At 36.6% G+C, this 18,587-nt stretch overlaps 1 protein-coding gene across 5 annotated transcripts in view; it reads left to right on the top strand.

Moving 5' to 3' along the window:
* The window catches only part of LOC104112773 (histone acetyltransferase GCN5), a 47,670-nt gene extending 30,155 nt beyond the window's left edge, over positions 1-17,515 (top strand). The window contains exons 9-13 of one of the 5 annotated variants that reach the window (XM_033660423.2): positions 318-372; positions 5,776-6,125; positions 15,116-15,209; positions 16,953-17,094; positions 17,200-17,515. In XM_033660423.2, the coding sequence (XP_033516314.1) occupies positions 318-372; positions 5,776-6,125; positions 15,116-15,209; positions 16,953-17,094; positions 17,200-17,263 (705 nt within the window). In that variant the 3' untranslated portion in view covers positions 17,264-17,515. Of the gene's footprint in view, positions 1-317; positions 373-551; positions 659-5,775; positions 6,126-15,115; positions 15,210-16,952; positions 17,095-17,199 lie in introns of those variants that run through there. The other 4 variants (XM_033660424.2, XM_033660426.2, XM_009622789.4 and 1 more) reach the window with 4 other exon arrangements.
* Positions 17,516-18,587: the final 1,072 nt, after the last annotated feature.

Genomic DNA, 18,587 nt, shown 5'->3' with positions numbered 1-18,587 from the left:
TGGTCATCAAGATGTAAATCTCATTCTAGAAATGACTTTTGGTTTGTGAAATGATATGTTTTAATGGAAAATGCTTCTTTTGGACTGATTAACTTGTCAAGAGAAATTGTGAGAATTTATTCTGGACATAAGATTGTTTTATCTCATAAGATCTCTTCTTTAACTTGAGAGGTACTTTAGAATTCCTGTCGATTGAAAATATAAACATTGTTTTCTTCGTAATTGGATTGATCTGCTATTGCAATTATGTTATGCTGATCTTGTGAAGAAACTAATGTGGATTTTGAAGTTGACTAATCTTTGACTAATTTATTTAGAAAGAAGCTGGCATTCCTAAAAAAGCCATCAAGGTTGAAGATATCCCCGGCTTGAGTAAGTTCTTTCTCTCTGTCCCTCCTTTTTTTAGCTTTTCTGGTGGGAGTGTAGAATTTCTAAACTCCGCTGTCAATTAGCATGATCTGTGTTGCTATAACCTGCCTTAGGCCCTGTTATTTTTGTGCTCCGAAGAATCTTAAATTTCTTATGTGAATTTGTTGTTGACATCATAATAGAGGAGGCTGGATGGACTCCTGATCAATATGGTCATTCTCGGTTCAAAACAGTGAACTCCTTGTCAGATCAGAAGTCCTTGACTGCATTCATGCGCTCTCTCCTGAAAGTAAATCTCTTGGTTTCCTTTTTCTGTTTCCTTCATATAGCTTGGTTGAATATCTACCTGAAACAACTTTTCTGGGTTTGATGAACATTTTGATGTCTATTGTTTTCAAATCATTAGAAAGAGACTAAACAAAACAGAGTATTTGTTAATAAGTACACTGAATATCAACCCAATCTTGATTTAAAAAAGAGAACTACAAGCAAATAACTCTTAACGACCTCTATTCCTGACGAGAATGAATGCTTTATCGTTATTGGCAATAATGTAATATTCTCCGATGAATCCACAAGGCATTGATATAAAATTAATTGATATACTACCCTGACATGCAATTAGCTAACCTCATTATCTGGAGGCAAAAAGAAAAATTAAGCATTTATTGCAGTTTTCTCTTGAAAGTGAAAAGAATCATCAAAAATATTATTTAAGATATTTTTATGGCTGGATGCATAGACAATCTCCTGTCAGTATTTTTTTATCTAGACACCTAACTAAGCCCATGATGTTTGAGCACCCGACATCTGTGCAAAACGTGCCTATTAGACTTGTGGTGCCTATTTTCTTTTAAGTTTTCTATCCCAGTTCATTCTCTCATTATATGATCATCCCAATATTTTTTGTTTATAAAAAAACTACAATAACGCCCTCAACACTCAAAATTTAGAATCCTGCACAACTATTCCATTCTCATCGTTCTCACGAGCCCACCTCAAAATGCCCTGGAAGACCTTATAAGCCCACTAGAAACCTTCTTCACAAGCCATACCACTCCTTGCCAATCTTAAACAAGTCCAAGATCCCAATGAAGCTCATCTTCCATGATTTCAGCAAATAGGGTTCAAACATGATTATCCTACTTATTCTTGTCTTATATATAAGCTCGCAGCGTCGCGACACTTTTATGCTGTTGAAAACCTTTTTGGGTATATCCAAACCATTATATTCGACGTAGGGAAATGGTTTTATGTGGTTGACACAACATTACGGGAAAGCCAATTGGTTTGAAGCTTTTTAGCTTTTTCAATACCTGGGTTCTTTACTTGTTCATATAGTACACTGTCTTTAGTTGTGTTAGTTTACAGATATGTATAGTGTAGTCTTGTCCCACATTGGAAGAGGAGTAATATCTTCTTGTAGTGTATAGCTATAAATAGGGACATATTGTATTGTATTTATCATCCAATATCAATAATATATTTTCTCTCGTGCTTTCTCACAAGTTGCACTTCTCAAGGTTTTTGATAATAGTCATTCTGAAGCTGCGAATGAGATGTTAAGGAGCTGTTGTGAAGTTCTGTTTTGTTTTACATTATTATCAAGATGTGACAGCTAGCTTTTGAATGTTGGCGTCTGGTTTAATTGGTGGAAAGAGATGAGGAGGGGTTATCTTTTGGGAGAAGTCAAATGGATGAGGAGAGGGTTTCAAAAATAGAAATTTTTTCATGAGTCAAGTTCTTTTTTTGGTTTATTTGGAATCAAATGACACATTTCTTTTATTTTATTGGCTTCTTCACCATGTCACCTGCATGTAGTTCATTTTATCATTTTGATTGTTTCAGCGCCTCATGTCTGATAGGCACATTTTGAGTAGAGATTGGGTGCTCAATACGTCATGGGCTTGGTTTAGGTTCCTAAATGAAAAAACCGTACACGTTTAAGAGCTGTCTATGTGTGCAACGTCCTTTAATGTTTTGTTAGTCAAGAAGAAAATTATGAATATTATGTAAATATTCTTATTGAATAAGCATAATTAAGAATCCTAAGATTTAAGACACTTTACTAATTTTTGCAATTAAAAACTTCTATATAGTGAGTCCTCTTGTGATGCAAAATCAAGAAAGCTAATAGTCCAAGAAATTCAAGAAGTCCAAGAATCCATACAAGATTAGGATTTCTTTTCCTTAATGATTAAAATTTTGTATTTCTTGTTTCTTAGTAATTTAATTCTTGTTTTAGTAGGATTATATTTGTAGTTCTAGTCAAACTGAGATTGTTAGTTGGTATCCCATTCTTACTAGAATTCTTTTTCCTATTTTAGTTAGGATAGGCTTTCTTAGCCTTATTCTTATTCTAGTTTAATTAGGATTAGTTTTCCTTAACCTTATCAATTTTATTCATTGTAAGGCCTATTTAAAGGGCTCAATATGCTAAAAATAATGATTGGTGATTAGTTTTTTTGAGCACTAGCTTAAAAAACGTGATGGACTCTTTTGTTTCCTCTTCTTCCCTTATTCTACGCTTTTTGCAATCTTGTGGGATTGAAGAACGTGTGGGTGAAGTTTCTTTTCATCTTACATTCTTCTAATGTGAGATTGAAGAAACTTTTGCTAGTTTTGTGAAAAACTTTAGCGGGGTGCTTTTGTTTTTCGCTCTTCTTTGTGCTTGAGAGGTGCAAAACCTTGAAAGTACATCAATTTAGTATCGGAGCGCAGATTCTAGGTTCGAATTCTTGACTTGCTATCTTATTCATCGTGTCACAATATAAGAAAATAGCAAATTCGTGACCCTCTTCAATGGATCTTCAATTAAAAATTCAGAAATTAAGAACAGTCCTTGAACGAGACAATGAAGAAATTAAATTGCAGCTAAAAAGCTTGACGTAATCAATAAGGCTTATGACTGAATTGGTTGAGGGTTTCGTGCTTCAATCACCACATAACATGCCAGTGCTACTGCCACATCTACCACTTCGGTATCCACCAATTCAACCGCATCGAGCAAGATATATTTAGTAAGTTGAAGAGGTTGAAGTTGACCAAGACATAAGCGTACCAATGCACCATGCCCAATATGATAAATATTCAGATAATCGAGGGAGTGAAGAGGACAAAACTGATGAAGACCAATATCAAAGAGACAAGGAACATGCATTGGATCCACAAGTTGAAGATTTACCACTAAAGTTTTATGATGATCCATTGGAGTATCCAGCAACGTGTGTCACTGACTTTCCGCCTTTAAGAGATGCTTAATACAATGTTGACTTCATTGTTGACTTTATCATTCCAAACAAGTCAGCATATTGCGTTAATCCTAAAGTCCATAAAAATGTTCATGAACAAGGGGAAGGATTACCTAAAAAGGAGTGGATAATGGAGAGTTTGAAGTATATTGGAGAAACAAGATATCTTCACCTCATAAATATATATGGCCACCATCAAAGTGATTGTTGGTGTACACGCATAGCAATTGATGCAGTCTCAAGAAGAGCGTTGATCTCTATGCTTAATTCAAAGCTAAACATGGAGTTGACTACGTTTCATGTAGTTTTGACATCAATAACTTCATATTGTAAGTTGAAGTTCGAGAGTCAACATAGAAAGATTAAATGGAGAAGGCTTGGTAGAAAATTAAAACTTAGAAAGTGGGATTTAGTTCGACCACATCCTAAGTTTTCTTACAACGTGAAGAAGCTCAATTATAAGCTAGCAAGATGTAATTTGAAACCCGGTGAGCATTGGGTACCTATTCTTTATTATAGCAAATCTTGCGCCATCTATGGAAGTTGTTAGACTCGAGGACGAGTCTTTTTCAACCAGGGAATGATGCAAGATCAAGAAAGCTAAAAATCCAAGAAATTCAAGAAGTCCAAGAATCCATACAAGATTAGGATTTCTTTTCCTTAAAGATTAGAATTTTGTATTTCTTGCTTCCTAGTAATTTAATTCTTGTTTTAGTAGATATTTGTAGTTCTAGTCAAACTGAGATTGCTAGTTGGTATCCCATTCTCACTAGAAATCTTTTTCCTATTTTAGTTAGGATAGGTTTTCTTAGCCTTATTCTTATTCTAGTTTAATTAGGATTAGTTTTCCTTAACCCTATCAATTTTACTCATTGTAAGGCCTATTTAAAGGGCTCAATATGCTGAAAATAATGATTGGTGATTAGTTTTTTTGAGCACTAGCTTCAAAAACGTGATTGACTCTTTTGTTTCCTCTTCTTCGCTTATTCAACACTTCTTGCAATCTTGTGGGACTGAGGAATGTGTGGATGATTTTTCTTTTCATCTTACATTCTTCTAACGTAAGTTTGAAGAACGCTTTCGCTAGTTTTGTGAAAAACTTTAGCGGGGTGCTTTTGTTTTTCGCTCTTCTTTGTGCTTGAGAGGTGCAAAACCTTGAAAGTACATCATCTTGTATATTATTAACCTGCCAGTTTCAACAAGTGTCTCCACATTGAAATCTCCCATGCGCCTCCACGCGCCACCAGAAGAAGCTGCCCACTAACGTCACGTGCTGGCGCGTGAGCCCTCCGGAATTTTTTGTCAACTAGTTTTTTCTTCTTTGGGGCTCGCCACCTTCATCCGTACCTACCCAGACCAGTCTCAGATTTTTCGAACACTAGAAGTCAAGTCCGGCGTAACTAGTTAGGTCAAGCAGCCTTTTTTTCAAATTTCGAAGGTTGTTTTTCGGGCCACCAGGTTCTTTTAGCATTCATATTCTAGGATTTTGTGTGTGTTTCAGATTGTTCAAAAATATGGGGGACTCAAAAATATTAGATAACAATACATCTGTAGACATTAATTTTGTTTCACATGGTATTTCACAAATTAATGTGGTAAAATTGGATGGTGCTGGTTCGTATCTTGCTTGGTCAAGGGCTTGTTTGTTGTTTATTAAATCCAGGAAAATGATTGGTTGTATTACTAGAGAAAAGAAACAACCTGTTGTGACTGAGACTATTTATAGTCAATAAGGCTCTTGTTATGACTTGGCTTTTGAATACTATGCACCCTCGAATTTCTAAACAATATTTGTTGCTTAACGCTGCTGAATAAATCTTGAGTTCATCCAAGCACACTTATTCTTGCAAGGGAATGATGCCCATATTTTTGAAATTTGAAAAAATATTCATGCGACTAAGCAAGGTGAGTTGACTATCACTGATTATTTTTTTCGAGTTAAGCGGGCCATGGCAAGAAATTGGCTACTATAGGATCTCCAAGCAAAGTGTACTGATGATGCAGTTCTTTTTCAACGATTGGTTGAAAAGGAAAGGGTCTATGATTTTCTGATCAGTTTGATCCAAGAATATAATCAGATCAGGGTTCAAGTTCTCAAGTTCTCGGTAAAGTTCCTTTTCCTTCTCTTGAGGATGCATACTATTATGTTCAACAGGAAGAAGCCGACGAGGGGTAATGCTTTATTCAACATCAATGGAGAAGTCCGGGTTAGCTGTGTCTCATGAACAACCAAAGGCGTTAACTTATGATAAAATCACATGCATTGTGATTACTGGGGAAAGCCAAGGCATACAAAGGAGACATGTCGGAAACTGTAGACCGACTAGAGGCCGTGGAGGAAAACATGTAGGTCTATCAAGGGTTCAAGCTAATATTACAGAAAATATTGAGACATTCGGGGAAACTGCTACTGGAGAAGCTTTTTCTTCGAATGAAGTTCAGCATCTTCGCCGTCTCCTGAACAAACTTGATTCTTTTAATGTTGCCACTTCCAATTACATGCAGGTATTTCCTTTAATGCTCACCTTAATTCTTAGATTATTGATTCTGGTGTGACTAGACACATGACCGGCTCCTCCAATGGCTCCCTAACTCCTGTCTCTAGAACATGTTCTGTTGTTTGTACACATGATATTACATTATCGTCCGTTCTCTATGTACCTGAGTTTCCTGTTAACATGTTATCTGTTAGCGCCATCACCAAAAGACTAAACTGTAGTGTCGAGTTCTTTCCTGGTCATTGTGTTTTTCAAGATCTTCAAACAAGGAAGAGGATAAGCAGTGGTAGATTGCATGATGACTTATATTGGATTGATGGAACTGGACACTCTGGTTAGGCGTTTTTTTTTGGAGGAAATAAGGATGCCAATCATGAAATAATACAGTGACATAGACGGTTGGGGCACCCATCATTTTTTGCTTTAAAGAAGTTATATCCTAGTTTGTTTTCCAGAACCGAGTTTGAATCTTTGTTTGTGATGCTTGTGAATTTGCCAAGCATACTAGAAATTCTTATCCTTTTAGTAATAATAAATACAACTCCTTTTCGACTATTCATTCTGATGTATGAGGTCCTACTCAAACAGTTTCTTTATCTGATAGTAGATGGTTTGTTACTTTTATTGATTGTTACTAGAATGACCTGAGTGTATTTGTTAAAGGCCACAACTGATGTTTTCTCCTGCTTTCCGTCATTTCATAAAATGATTTATGCTTAGTTTGAGACTAAGATAAAAATCTAGCTAACTGACAATGGTACAAAATACATGGACAAAAATTTTGGTGCTTATTTGGTGTCTTATGGATAATCCATCAAATTAGTTGTCCTTATACTAGTGCACAAAATGGGGTTGCAAAAAGGAAAAATAGGCATTTGTTAGAAGTGGCAAGATCTCTTATGTTTACCATGAATCTACCAAAACCTTTCTGGGGGATGCCATTTTAGTAGCTGCCTATCTCATTAATAGAATGCCACTAGAAACCCTCAATTTTCAAACTCCTCTAGAAGCACTAAAGGGTAAGGATGATTATACTGTTCCTCCGAAGGTATTTGGGTGTGTGTGCTTTATTCACGCTAGGAACTCCAGGAAATTTGATCCTAGAGCTTTTAATTGTATCTTTATTGGGTATTCTCCAATACAGAAAAGGGTACAAGTGCTATTTTCTCCCTCTAGGAGAATCTTATCAGCATGGATGTTACCTTTTGAGAATCTGAGCCTATTTCAGTATTACATCATCACCTCTTTAGGGGGAGAGCTATAAAAGGGAAGAGATGATTCTCCACAAAGGAAAGTAAAATTGAAGACAGAATACAGAATACAGGGGGAGACTATTGGGCGTTTGGATAGACTTGATTTGAAAACTTACTCAAGGAGAAATAGAGCAGAAGAAGTCATCATGCAATCTGCCGAAGCTGAACCTTCTTCTATCGGTGAGCTATTTACATTTCCTAATAAATTAGATTTGCCAATTGCTCACCAAAATGGAGTTAGATCTTGTAATATCAAACATCCTTTATCTAATTTGTCTTCTATAATTCTTTGTCTCCTTTTTATAGAGCCTTTGCCTTGTTTATTTCTTCTGTGTCTATTCCCCAGAATTGGGGGGAAGCTTTTGCAGATCCTAAATGGAAGCAAGCTATGATTGAGGAAATGAAGACCTTGTCATAAAATGAAACTTGAAAACTTGTCACTTCACCACCAGACAAGAAGTTGGTTGGCTGCAAATGGATTTTCACTGTGAAGCACAAAGCTAATGGCTCAATTGAAAAATTTGTGAGAATGCATGAGAGAAAAATCTATTATTGATATTCTATTAAGTGTTTTACAATAGCCCTATTTATATACATAATGCATATTCTACTCCTATTCTATGTAGGACTAGGGTTATTTACATAACTATCTAACCTCAAGCTGGTGCATATAAATCATATGTCCCGAGTTTGTTACATATGTAACTAATACGAGGACTAGTGAGCGACTTGGTGAAAATATCTGCAAGCTGATCATTCGACTTCACAAATTTTGTAGCGATATCTCCTGAGAGTATCTTTTCTCTAACGATGTGACAGTCAATCTTAATGTGTTTAGTTCTCTCATGGAACACCGCATTTGATGCAATATGAAGGGCAACTTGATTATCACATACAAGTTCCATCTTGCTGTCCTCACCAAATTTCAACTCCTTGAGCAAATGTTTGATCCAAACTAGCTCACAGGTTGCCAGAGCCATTGCTCGATATTCTGTTTCTACACTAGACCGAGCAATCACATTCTGTTTCTTACTCTTCCAAGATACCAAATTACCTCCTACTAAAACACAATATCCAGACGTAAAACGTCTATCAAAAGGTGATCCTGCCCAGTCAGTATCCAACAATTTGCTCATGGACTCGATCTTCAAACAATAATACTTTGTCTGGAGCTGATTTTATATATCGAAGAATGCGGACAACTGCATCCTAATGACTATCACCGGGAGAATCCATAAACTGACTCACCACATTCACAGGAAAGGAAATGTTAGGGCTAGTCACTGTGAGGTAATTTAATTTACCTCTCCAGGGACCCATCTAATTTAAATTTGATGGTGAACACCCATTGGCAGGCCACTGTTTTCTTTCACGTGGCAGTTCCACTATTTTTCATGTTTTATTTCTCTCAAGAGCGTTCATCTCCTCTAGAATTGCCTCCTTCCACTTGTGAACGTTCAAAGCATCCTGCGCATTTCTCGGTATCTCCATTCCAGATATCTGTGAAAGAAAAGCTATATAGGAAGGGTACAAGTTTCTATAAATGGCAAAGTGCAACCAGGTGCACAACGCATTCTGCGTTCACGTAAGGTCTGGGGAAAGGCCGCACCCCAAGGGGTGTAATGTAAACAGCCTACCCTAATACAAGCATTAGTGGCTGCTTCCACGACTCGAATCCTTGACCTATGTTTCACATGGAGGTAAAGTAACATGGAGATAACTTTACCGTTGCTCCAAGGATTCTCTTCAAAGGGGACAAGTTTCTATATGATACAAAATTTTACATGGGATGTTTGATGACTTTTCTTACCCTTTATGATTGGCAATCAGAAGGTCAATCTAAAGTATGAGGGGTTAAATTAGAGTTAGATTTTGGAGAATTACCTTGTATTTCAGTGAGATCTTGCAGGGCAGACATTTGGTTCTGATGAGAGTCCTTAATCTCTTTTTCTTGGTTCCGTTTTTTCCTCGAGTAAACCTGTAATTCCTTTGTTTGTTCCCAGTCCTTGTTATTAATTGTGTAATGAAAAGACTCTTATGGTCTCAGTTTGTTTGCTTTCATTATTTAAGTCACGATCTCTTACCTTATCTAGGTTGTTATTTTCTGTTTCATCACCATATGTACAATTTCCAGTGTCTATCACAAAACATAGATCATTTTGTTTCTCACATGTGAGGTCAAGAGGATCCCTATTATCGCTCGAATCTTCACTATGTTTCTTCCCTAGCAGATGAGGTCCAAAAAAACGACTGAGATTCGAAAAAAGGTGACATCCATTGTGACAATAATCTTCCTAATATTTGGGTCATAACAGTTGTATCCCTTCTGGCTAGGAGCATAGCCAACAAAAACACATTTTTTAGCACATGGATCAAGTTTACTCCTACTATGATCAAGAACATGAACAAATAAACTACACCCAAAGACTCTCAAAGATAGATCAATAGTCAATCTAGAAGTAGGAAAGTATATCTTGAACACGCTGAAAGGAGTTTTAGAACCTAGAACACGGGAATCCTATTAATAAGATAGGTGGCAGGAAAAAGAGCTTCTCCCTAAAGAAATGTAGGGACTCCACCTGTGAACATTAAAGCTCTAGTTACTTCAATAAGATGCCTACTTTTCTTCTTAGCTTCTCCATTTGTTGGGTGTATCAGGACAAGAACTTTGGTGCACAATTGTCTTAGAAGTGAAAAAATTGCCTAGCTGGTCATTAAAAAACACTCTCCCATTATCACTCTGAAGTATTTGAATCTTCTCATGAAATTGTGTCTCAACCATAACATAAAAGGCCTTGAACATATGTTTTACTTGCCCTTTATTTTGTTTTACTTGGGCAAAAGAACAAGTAGGAAGGGAAGGATTTTTTTACTGGTTTGGAGTTGAGATTGGATAAGTTTGTGTAGTAGCTCTAATTGATCCTTGGTGAATGGTGGCATTTCTGGAGAAGTTTGCAACCTTTATTCTTCACTGGTAGTCTTAAAGGCTTGGCTACGATGGTTTTCTGCTCCTTTTTCTTCCAGTTAGGCAGTTTCCCATGGATTCTTCCAGTAGGTCTCACGAGTGTGCCAGTATATTTTTGCCAAAATCACACCAAGAATTCTTTTTCTTGTCATTTTCATTTTTCACAGCAACTAGAGCAGAGGAGACGCGTTGCGGGGTTAACGCTAGGCTGGAGGTGTGGAGATAGACCCTGAAGTCTTAAAGTTTCAAGTTGAGTAGGACGAAAATAGAATTCTTGGAGTGCAAGTTCAGTGTTGGGATGCATGAAGCAGAAGTGGACGTGAAACTTGATACACAAGTCATCCCCAAGAGAGATAATTTCAAATATCTTGGGTCTGTAATACAAGGTAATGGGGAGATTGACGAGTATGTTACACATCGTATTGGACCGGGGTGGATGAAATGGAGGCTCACATATGGTGTTTTGTGTGATAGGAATGTGCCACAAAGACTTAAGGGCAGGTTCTAGAGAGTGATAGTTAGACCGACTATGTTGTGTGGAGCTGGGTGTTAGCCAGTCAAGAAATCGCATGTCTAGAAGATAAAAGTAGCAGAAACGATGATATTGAGATGGATGTGTGGGCATACCAGGAAAGACAAAATTATAAATGAAGTTATTATGGATAAGGTGGGCGTGGCTCCTATGGAATACTAGTTGCGGGAATCAGGCTGAAATGGTTCGGGTATGTGAAGAGTAGAGACACAGATGCCTTGGTTAGGAGGTGTGGGAGGTTGACCATGGCGAGTAAGAGGAGGGGTGGGGGAAGTCTAAGAAGTACTGGGGAGAAGTGATTAGGCAGGACATGACACTACTTCAGCTTACCGAGAACATGACCCTCGATAGGAAGGTGTGGAAGTCGAGAATTACGGTTGTAGGTTGACATGTAGTTGAGAGTTTCTCGTAGTATTACCAGTAGTATTAGTACTAGTCTTGTATTTTCCTATTCCTAGTTCCTTGTTACATGGTGGTGTCATTCTTACCAGTAGTATTGGCACTATTCTTGTATTTTTGTATTCCTAGATCTTTGTTATTACACGTTGTGCCATTTGTTTCGGTTGTCCTATTACCTTGTTGTTGCTATTGTTTGTTTATTGCTTCATTTTCACTATTCTTGAGCCGAAAGTCTATTGGAAACAGCCTCTCTACCTTCATAAGGTAGTAGTAAGGTCTGTATACACATTACCCTCCCCAGACCCCACTTGTGGGATTTCACGTGGGTTTGTTATTGTTGAGCAGAGGAGTCTATATTTTTCGTTTCCATATTGGAATTTGTCTTTAGCATAACATTTCTCCTTGTTTCTTCTCGCCTAAACTTAGAAAAAGTTTTCGCCTAAACTCAGAAAAAGTTTTCCTCAAAGTGGGCAGTGGGTGTTTTTCCAACGATTCACGAACGAAGTTCAGCAAATTCATGGTTCAATCTTGCTAGAAATTGGTATACTCTATCATTTTCTTCTTTTTTTCACTACTTTAATGCGATCCTTAGGACGCTCCCATTCACCATTATAGCATTGATCTAATTCTTGCCATATCGAAACCATCTTATTATAGTAAATCCTCTCTCCCCCTGTCTAGCTTTCTACAATTTGATTTTTAATTCAAAAATATGAGAAGCATTTTCTACATCAGAATATAGCCTGTTTGGTGAAGCTTCTAAATTCAGCTTACTTAAAAGTGTTTTTCTCAAAATTACTTTTCAAAAAAGTATTTTTGATGATAAACAGTTTGTGTTTAGCTAATTAATTTGAAAAGCACTTTTGGGCAGTAATTAGTGTTTGACCAAGCTTTTAAAAACTGTTTCTAAGTGTATTTTTCTTAAAAGTGCTTCTCAGAAAAGTGGTTTTGGAGAGACACTACTTTTTTCTGCTTCTTAAAAACTGTTTCTGCTTCTCCTCAAAAGTACTTTTTTCCTTCTAAATGATTGGCCAAACACCTCAATTTTTGGAAAAAAACACTTTTGGCCAAAAAAAGCACTTTTGGCCCAAAAAAAGGCTTGGCCAAACAGGCTATAAGTCTCTCTAACAGCCTTCAGATATCCCTAGCAGTGAGTAGAAACAAATATCGTTTACTTATGGCATGTTCCGTGGAGTTTGGAGCCAAGCGATTACCATCGAGTTTTCTAATCTTCAAAGCGTTCATCGAGTTTTCTGGTCTCCTGGTTCAGGCTTTCTCGTCTCTCCCATTAAATGCCCAAGTTTCCCTCGACCATCCATTGCCAAACACACATATTACGCCGATTCCAAGTAATTCTTGCTTTTCAGCTTGTGAGAAGTAAGCTAAAAAGACAAATGAGAGGCGTCGCCACCTTGGTTCATAGTTGTTTTGGGGGTGGGGGTGGGGGGACTAGACTTAACAGAACTTTTGTTGATGCCATTGGGTGACATTGCCTAATAAATGCCGTTTTAGTCATGAACAACACAAGAATAAACCTACTTTGATACTATGTAAATTTTGGTACCAAACTTGCTTAATTGTATTCATCTGCAGTGTTATCAAAGGCCCGCTTAAAGCGTGCTTAAACCTTGAAGCGAGACTCAAAACATGTTGAGCGCTTCGCCTCGCGTTGCTGGCGTTTTAATGTTGTCATAAAGACACTAAGACATACTTTTCCTCGCCAATAAGCGTAGCCCTGAAGAGGCGACCCTAGACAATTGATATTTCACTTTATCGTAAATTTTCTTTAATTTCTTTGTCCATATATTTGGTATTCATGCTTATAGATATTAGTCTTGGATTGCCCATGCATATTTCTAGCTTTTCTCCATTGTGCCTTTTTTCGTTAAAATCCGCGCTTTATTTGCGCTTTGCGCTTAAAACCCCAATAGACCTTAGAGGTTTTTTTTACGATTTTCACTTTGATAACACTGTTCATATGTATAGATACAAATTTATAGTACAAAGAAAAACAAACTAGGAAGCTGATCCCTTAACTCTGGGAGATCTGAGAATCAAGGGATGATTTCAGCTGATCTACAACAACAAAAAAACCCAGTGTAATCCCATAAATTGGGATGATTTCAGCTGATCTAATTTCCTAAATTACTTAACAGCCTAGTAAATCTGATTTTATCATTGCTATTTAGATTCTATAAATTAGATCTGATCATAATTAGATATTCACAAATCAACACTGTCAAATGATTCTAGAACTGGTTTCATCGCTCATGATTGTTCACTATTAGGGCGGTACTATTCGGGAGATGTGTACTATTCTAGTTTTTTCAGTAGTTCTTGTTTAAATAAGCAATAATTATTTGTTTCACTTCGTAGAGGTGAAGGACGTGTTGAAAGTTAATAAGACTAATAAGCATATTTCATAGAGAACTCTCAATAATTATGTTATTCTAGAGAATAATTAGCAATACTCTATAAATGTTCTTAATGATTACTCTCTGTCTCATTTTATGCGACATACGTCCTTCTAGCCTGTCCCAAAAAAGAGTGACATCTTTCTCTTTTAACTATTTAATTTATCCCTATTTACCCTTAATGACATGCCTGATTGTTAGAGACATAACCACTACTGAAATGACATGGCTTTGGTGAGTTAAGGTTCATGTTAGGGAAAGAAGAGTGAGGGAAAAGGGTGCTCTCTATTAAGGAGGATTCCCCGAAAACCTAAAATAGAGATAATCATAGAAAAACTCTCACTATCACCCATCAAAACATTTTTTTGGTACTTTGCATACATTTGGCATACATGTTACAAGTTTTCTTTAATTCCTTAAGCTCTTTGCCCAGTCAAACACCCTAACATAAAATGGGATGGAGGAGCATATCATTATTTAGAATTCCTGGAATTAGAAAACTTTCCTTGTTTTTTGTAGCTCAAAACTCACATAAAAAGAGCTCTCTTTTATTGTAACCATTTACCATTTATTCTCAGCATATTTTTCTCCTTTTCTTTTTTCTTTTTACAGTTTTACTAACAATCCCCTTCAAGCTGCCACTCTCTTAAACATGAACGTTGAGCCGAAGCTGTACTTGGAGGCTGAATGCTACGCTTAAAAACCCCAATGCATTGACAAGAAGAGTGTTATAAAAATATCGATTTTAAAATGGATGTTTTTTTCGGCACATATAAGTTTGGACTCAAGTGGAAATTATCATATTAACTATGAGTTGACAACCAGAGGTCTCACGTTTAAATTCCAGAGGAGGCAAAAACACTAGGTGATTTCTTGATTTCTTCCCATCTGTCCAGCCTTGGTGGATAGAGTTGATTGGTACCTGTTGCTGATGGGAGATAGCAGGTATTCTATGAAATTAGTCGAGGTGTTCGTGAGGTGGCCTGGACACCACGATTAACAAAAAACGAATTGTCATAGAGCACTAACACATATAGAGTTCAAAATAAGATAAGATCGGATGAAATGGTTTGTCTATGTCTTACATAGATGTTCAGATGCACTAGTTTGTGGGTACACTTGTTATCAGCTAGTTGGGATCAAGGTTTAGTTGCTGTTACATTTACATTAGGTCCCCAGGGGAAGAAGTGTGAGATTTAGAGAACCTCTAGCTTTACACAGCCATAATTTATTCTAAAATTCTTAGCGGAACATATAGAAGATTCATATTGTGAGCCTCACTAGTTTGGTATTATCATTGCTGGTTGATTGATTGGTTGTTTGGTTTATTTAAAGCTTTTGGTGCAAAAAGGCCAGCTAGCGCTGGGTTTAGTGCACTGTTTCTGTGTTTGATTAGATAGGCACTTCTTTAGTGAGTTTTTCTGTCCTGAGCAGATAATGCATGACCATCCTGATTCGTGGCCGTTCAAAGAACCTGTTGATGCACGGGATGTTCCCGATTATTATGACATCATCAAAGATCCAATAGGTAATTGATATTTGCTTTTTGTTTCTCTGGTAGTTGTTAATCATCTACTTGAAATTTATTTTTAATTTCCTCTTTTCTTTTTTTAATTGGTTAATCATCTACTTGAAATTTATGCACCAAGCAGTTGCTACATGAATTAAAGGCTAAAGCTCTAATGAGCTCTCAAGATGGTCATCCACTTGAATTATTTCTTGTTTTTTCCACAAATAGTTTTCACGAACAAATGTTTCCAATCTGTAGTCGAGTTTGGCTTCCCTTTAGATCCTCTTCTTTTTGCCATATGATGCACAGTGTGGGTCAGGTGCAGTCTCTCTCTCTCTCTCTCTCTCTCCCCTTTAGATCCTCTTCCCTCTCGTGTTTGTTGCAATTCTTCCAGGCCAATAGTTCTTAGGCGCGGACCTGACTGTTGTCCGCTTCATTTTAAATAGTACCAAAAGTATATTCGATTCATCGTTACCTACTTTACTATGTAATAAGTTGGTTATTGTTTCTTTTTCCCTCGATTTCGTCGGTTATATCTTGAAAGATGATATGTGTTATCACGTAATTCATTTTATTTCACCTCCCTTTTATCTTAAAAATATCTTACAATGCCATTATTCCTGTAACGCTCATGGGCATGGATTTTGATACACTTGGAGGTTGCATGGTTGATTCTGGATGAGTGCTGTTACTACTGAAGTAGCTTCTTCTTTCTGTTTTCTGTATAGAATGTAACTGTCTGTGTGGGTATTGTATTATGTATAGACCTTCCCTTTGTCCCCGTAAGCTACTGTATACTCAGCTTGCCAAAGAGCAACTTGATTTCTGCTACGCTTCACTTTAAAATGAACACACTTGGCAGCCTAAATAGAGCTTATATATTGTCATTGTTGGTGTCCCACATCGGCTATGGGTGAGGTGTTTGGTTTCTTTATATGGTATTGGACAATCCTCAACCCATGAGCTAGTTTTTGGGGTTGAGTTAAGTCCAAGGTCCATTTCTTTAACATGCTATTAGAGTCAGGCCCACCCAATTCTTATTTCATAGACAGAAGTTTATAGTTGTTCGTCGTGTAATTTGGATATTATTTACTGATTGAAACTTATTCTAGCACCTGCTGATCTTGATTGACTTCTTCTAGCCAAATATAGAATGCCCTTTCTTTTCGTCCTTTTTGTTGTTGCTAAAGCATGGACAGATACTTCAAAAGGTCTTACAATTGTGCATACACTCGGACAAATGTTATACATGCAATTGTGGCCAAATTTCTTTTCATTGTTTGATCACAGACTTGCATGTCATGAGGTTGATATTTCCAGTACAACTTTTCATTTTCAGCTATTTCTTTTCTTTCTTTGTACTTTACCATGTGAGAGGTAAGGCCAAATCATATTTTGGAACCTTTTAAGTAATAAATACGAAAGTTCGGCTACAGAGGGTAAAGAGGGGTGGACAGAGTTCTAATAATTCTTTTCCTAACATACAGGTCTGCGTGCGGCCCAATTTCTTTTTGTTTTGTTGTGGTTGTGGGTTGGTGAAATACAACATGTATGAAGATTCATGAATCGTTCCATTCATTTGGTTTGATTTGGTCTAATAGGCGTCTGATTGTGCCATGCAATCTTCTATTTGCTAAACTTTTAGGATGTGTATCATTTGCACGTCAAGATTAAATCTAACCGCTCATTCCCTCTGGACTCCTCTTTTAATTTCATTTATCATTAAGTTGTAACATTTTCTTCTGGTTATGTACAATGCAGATCTAAAAACAATGTCGAAGCGCGTTGAGTCGGAGTTATATTATGTGACATTTGATATGTTTGTTGCGGATGTCAGAAGGATGTTTGCTAATGCTCGCACCTACAATTCTCCGGAGACAATTTACTACAAATGTGCAACCAGGCAAGTATATTGCTCTTTAGTACTCCAGATGTCTTTTTTCACAGTTTGGTTTTTATTATTTTATGCATGTAGCAGTTTCAGCTATCAATTTTTATCCGCTTACAGGCTTGAGTCACATTTCTCAAACAAAGTTCAAGCTGGTCTACAGTCTGGTATCAAGATTCAATAGGAAGTTTCTTATTAGCAATTTAGTTTGATTCTGGTTGAACTGACTGCACTTGAATCTCTTCATATCTGATGTCTTATCGTATCCTCCAATATTTAGAATTTTTTTTTCTGGGGGGGGGGGGGGGGGGGGGATATTATTGTAGAATTTGTAGAGCGAGTGGATGTATAATTGTTATTTTATTTTAATGTGAGCTTTTCAATGGATTTTATTTTGTAAGATGATATTTTTCGTATAGTTGGTATTGGGTAGACATCTCAAGTCCCAGTAACATAGCCTGATGCGTTATTTTAGAGAAAAATAAAATAAAAAATAGCCAGATTTACAACTGGTAATTGAAAATAGCTACTGTTTTAAAAGTAATCGAAATTTTGCCACTTTTTCATGTTAATAAAATTTGAACAAAAATACCCTTAAAAATCCGGAAATATTTCAGCATAACATGTTGGAGTCAAATTTTTACATATGGGATTCCAGCATAATGTGCTAGAATTTCATAATATGCTGGAAGTTTATACGTAGGAGTTTCATAATCCAACATATTATGCTGGAACTTTCTGTGTGCTGGAGTTCCAACATAATATAGTAGAAGTTTATAAGCAGGAGCTTCATAATCCAACATATTATGCTAGAACTTTTTGTGTTTCAGCAAAATAGTGATCATTTTTCAGTAACTTTGCAAACACCGACTATTTTTCAATTACTAGTCCGAAAACTAGCTAACGTGTGTTATTTTCACATTATTTTATCGTCTGGGCTTCGGGTGGTCAGTTCTTACTGCGGTTTTATCCTAGTGATTGGGGTTACTGCATGACTCTTATACGTAACCAAGGTAGTGTGTATTTTGTAATCAGACGCACATACTAGTCTTAACAAGCATGTTAAATTATGATAACGAATTAGAGATATACGACTTGTTTGGTTAGCACCATCGTATCCTAGTTGACTTTGAAACCGAAGAATCAGATATGCACTTCGCTCTTTAAGTTGAAAAATGAAAGGATAAATGATAGGTGTAAAAATGAAATCTGAATGTCCATTTAGTGTGGAAAGACGATATCTTTTAGTAATAGTTTTTCGGCACGTGAATGTCGAGTCATACAGTACACATTTTTAAAAAATATAAAACTAGAAATTATATTCAACGAATTGAAAGAATATCTTTCCTTTTACGGGGAGAAAATTGAATTCTTAGGATCAGCACATTCGTGTTTAAAGAATATGCACTTCGCTCTTTAAGTTGAAAAATGAAAGGATAAATGATGGGTGTAAAAATGAAACCTGAATGTCCATTTAGTGTGGAAAAACGATATCTTTTAGTAATAGT

The sequence above is a fragment of the Nicotiana tomentosiformis genome, chromosome 10 (assembly GCF_000390325.3).
Source record: "Nicotiana tomentosiformis chromosome 10, ASM39032v3, whole genome shotgun sequence".
Lineage (NCBI taxonomy): Eukaryota > Viridiplantae > Streptophyta > Magnoliopsida > Solanales > Solanaceae > Nicotiana > Nicotiana tomentosiformis.
Note: the sequence above shows the minus strand (reverse complement) of the source record. Positions and strands in the feature narration are given on the sequence as shown.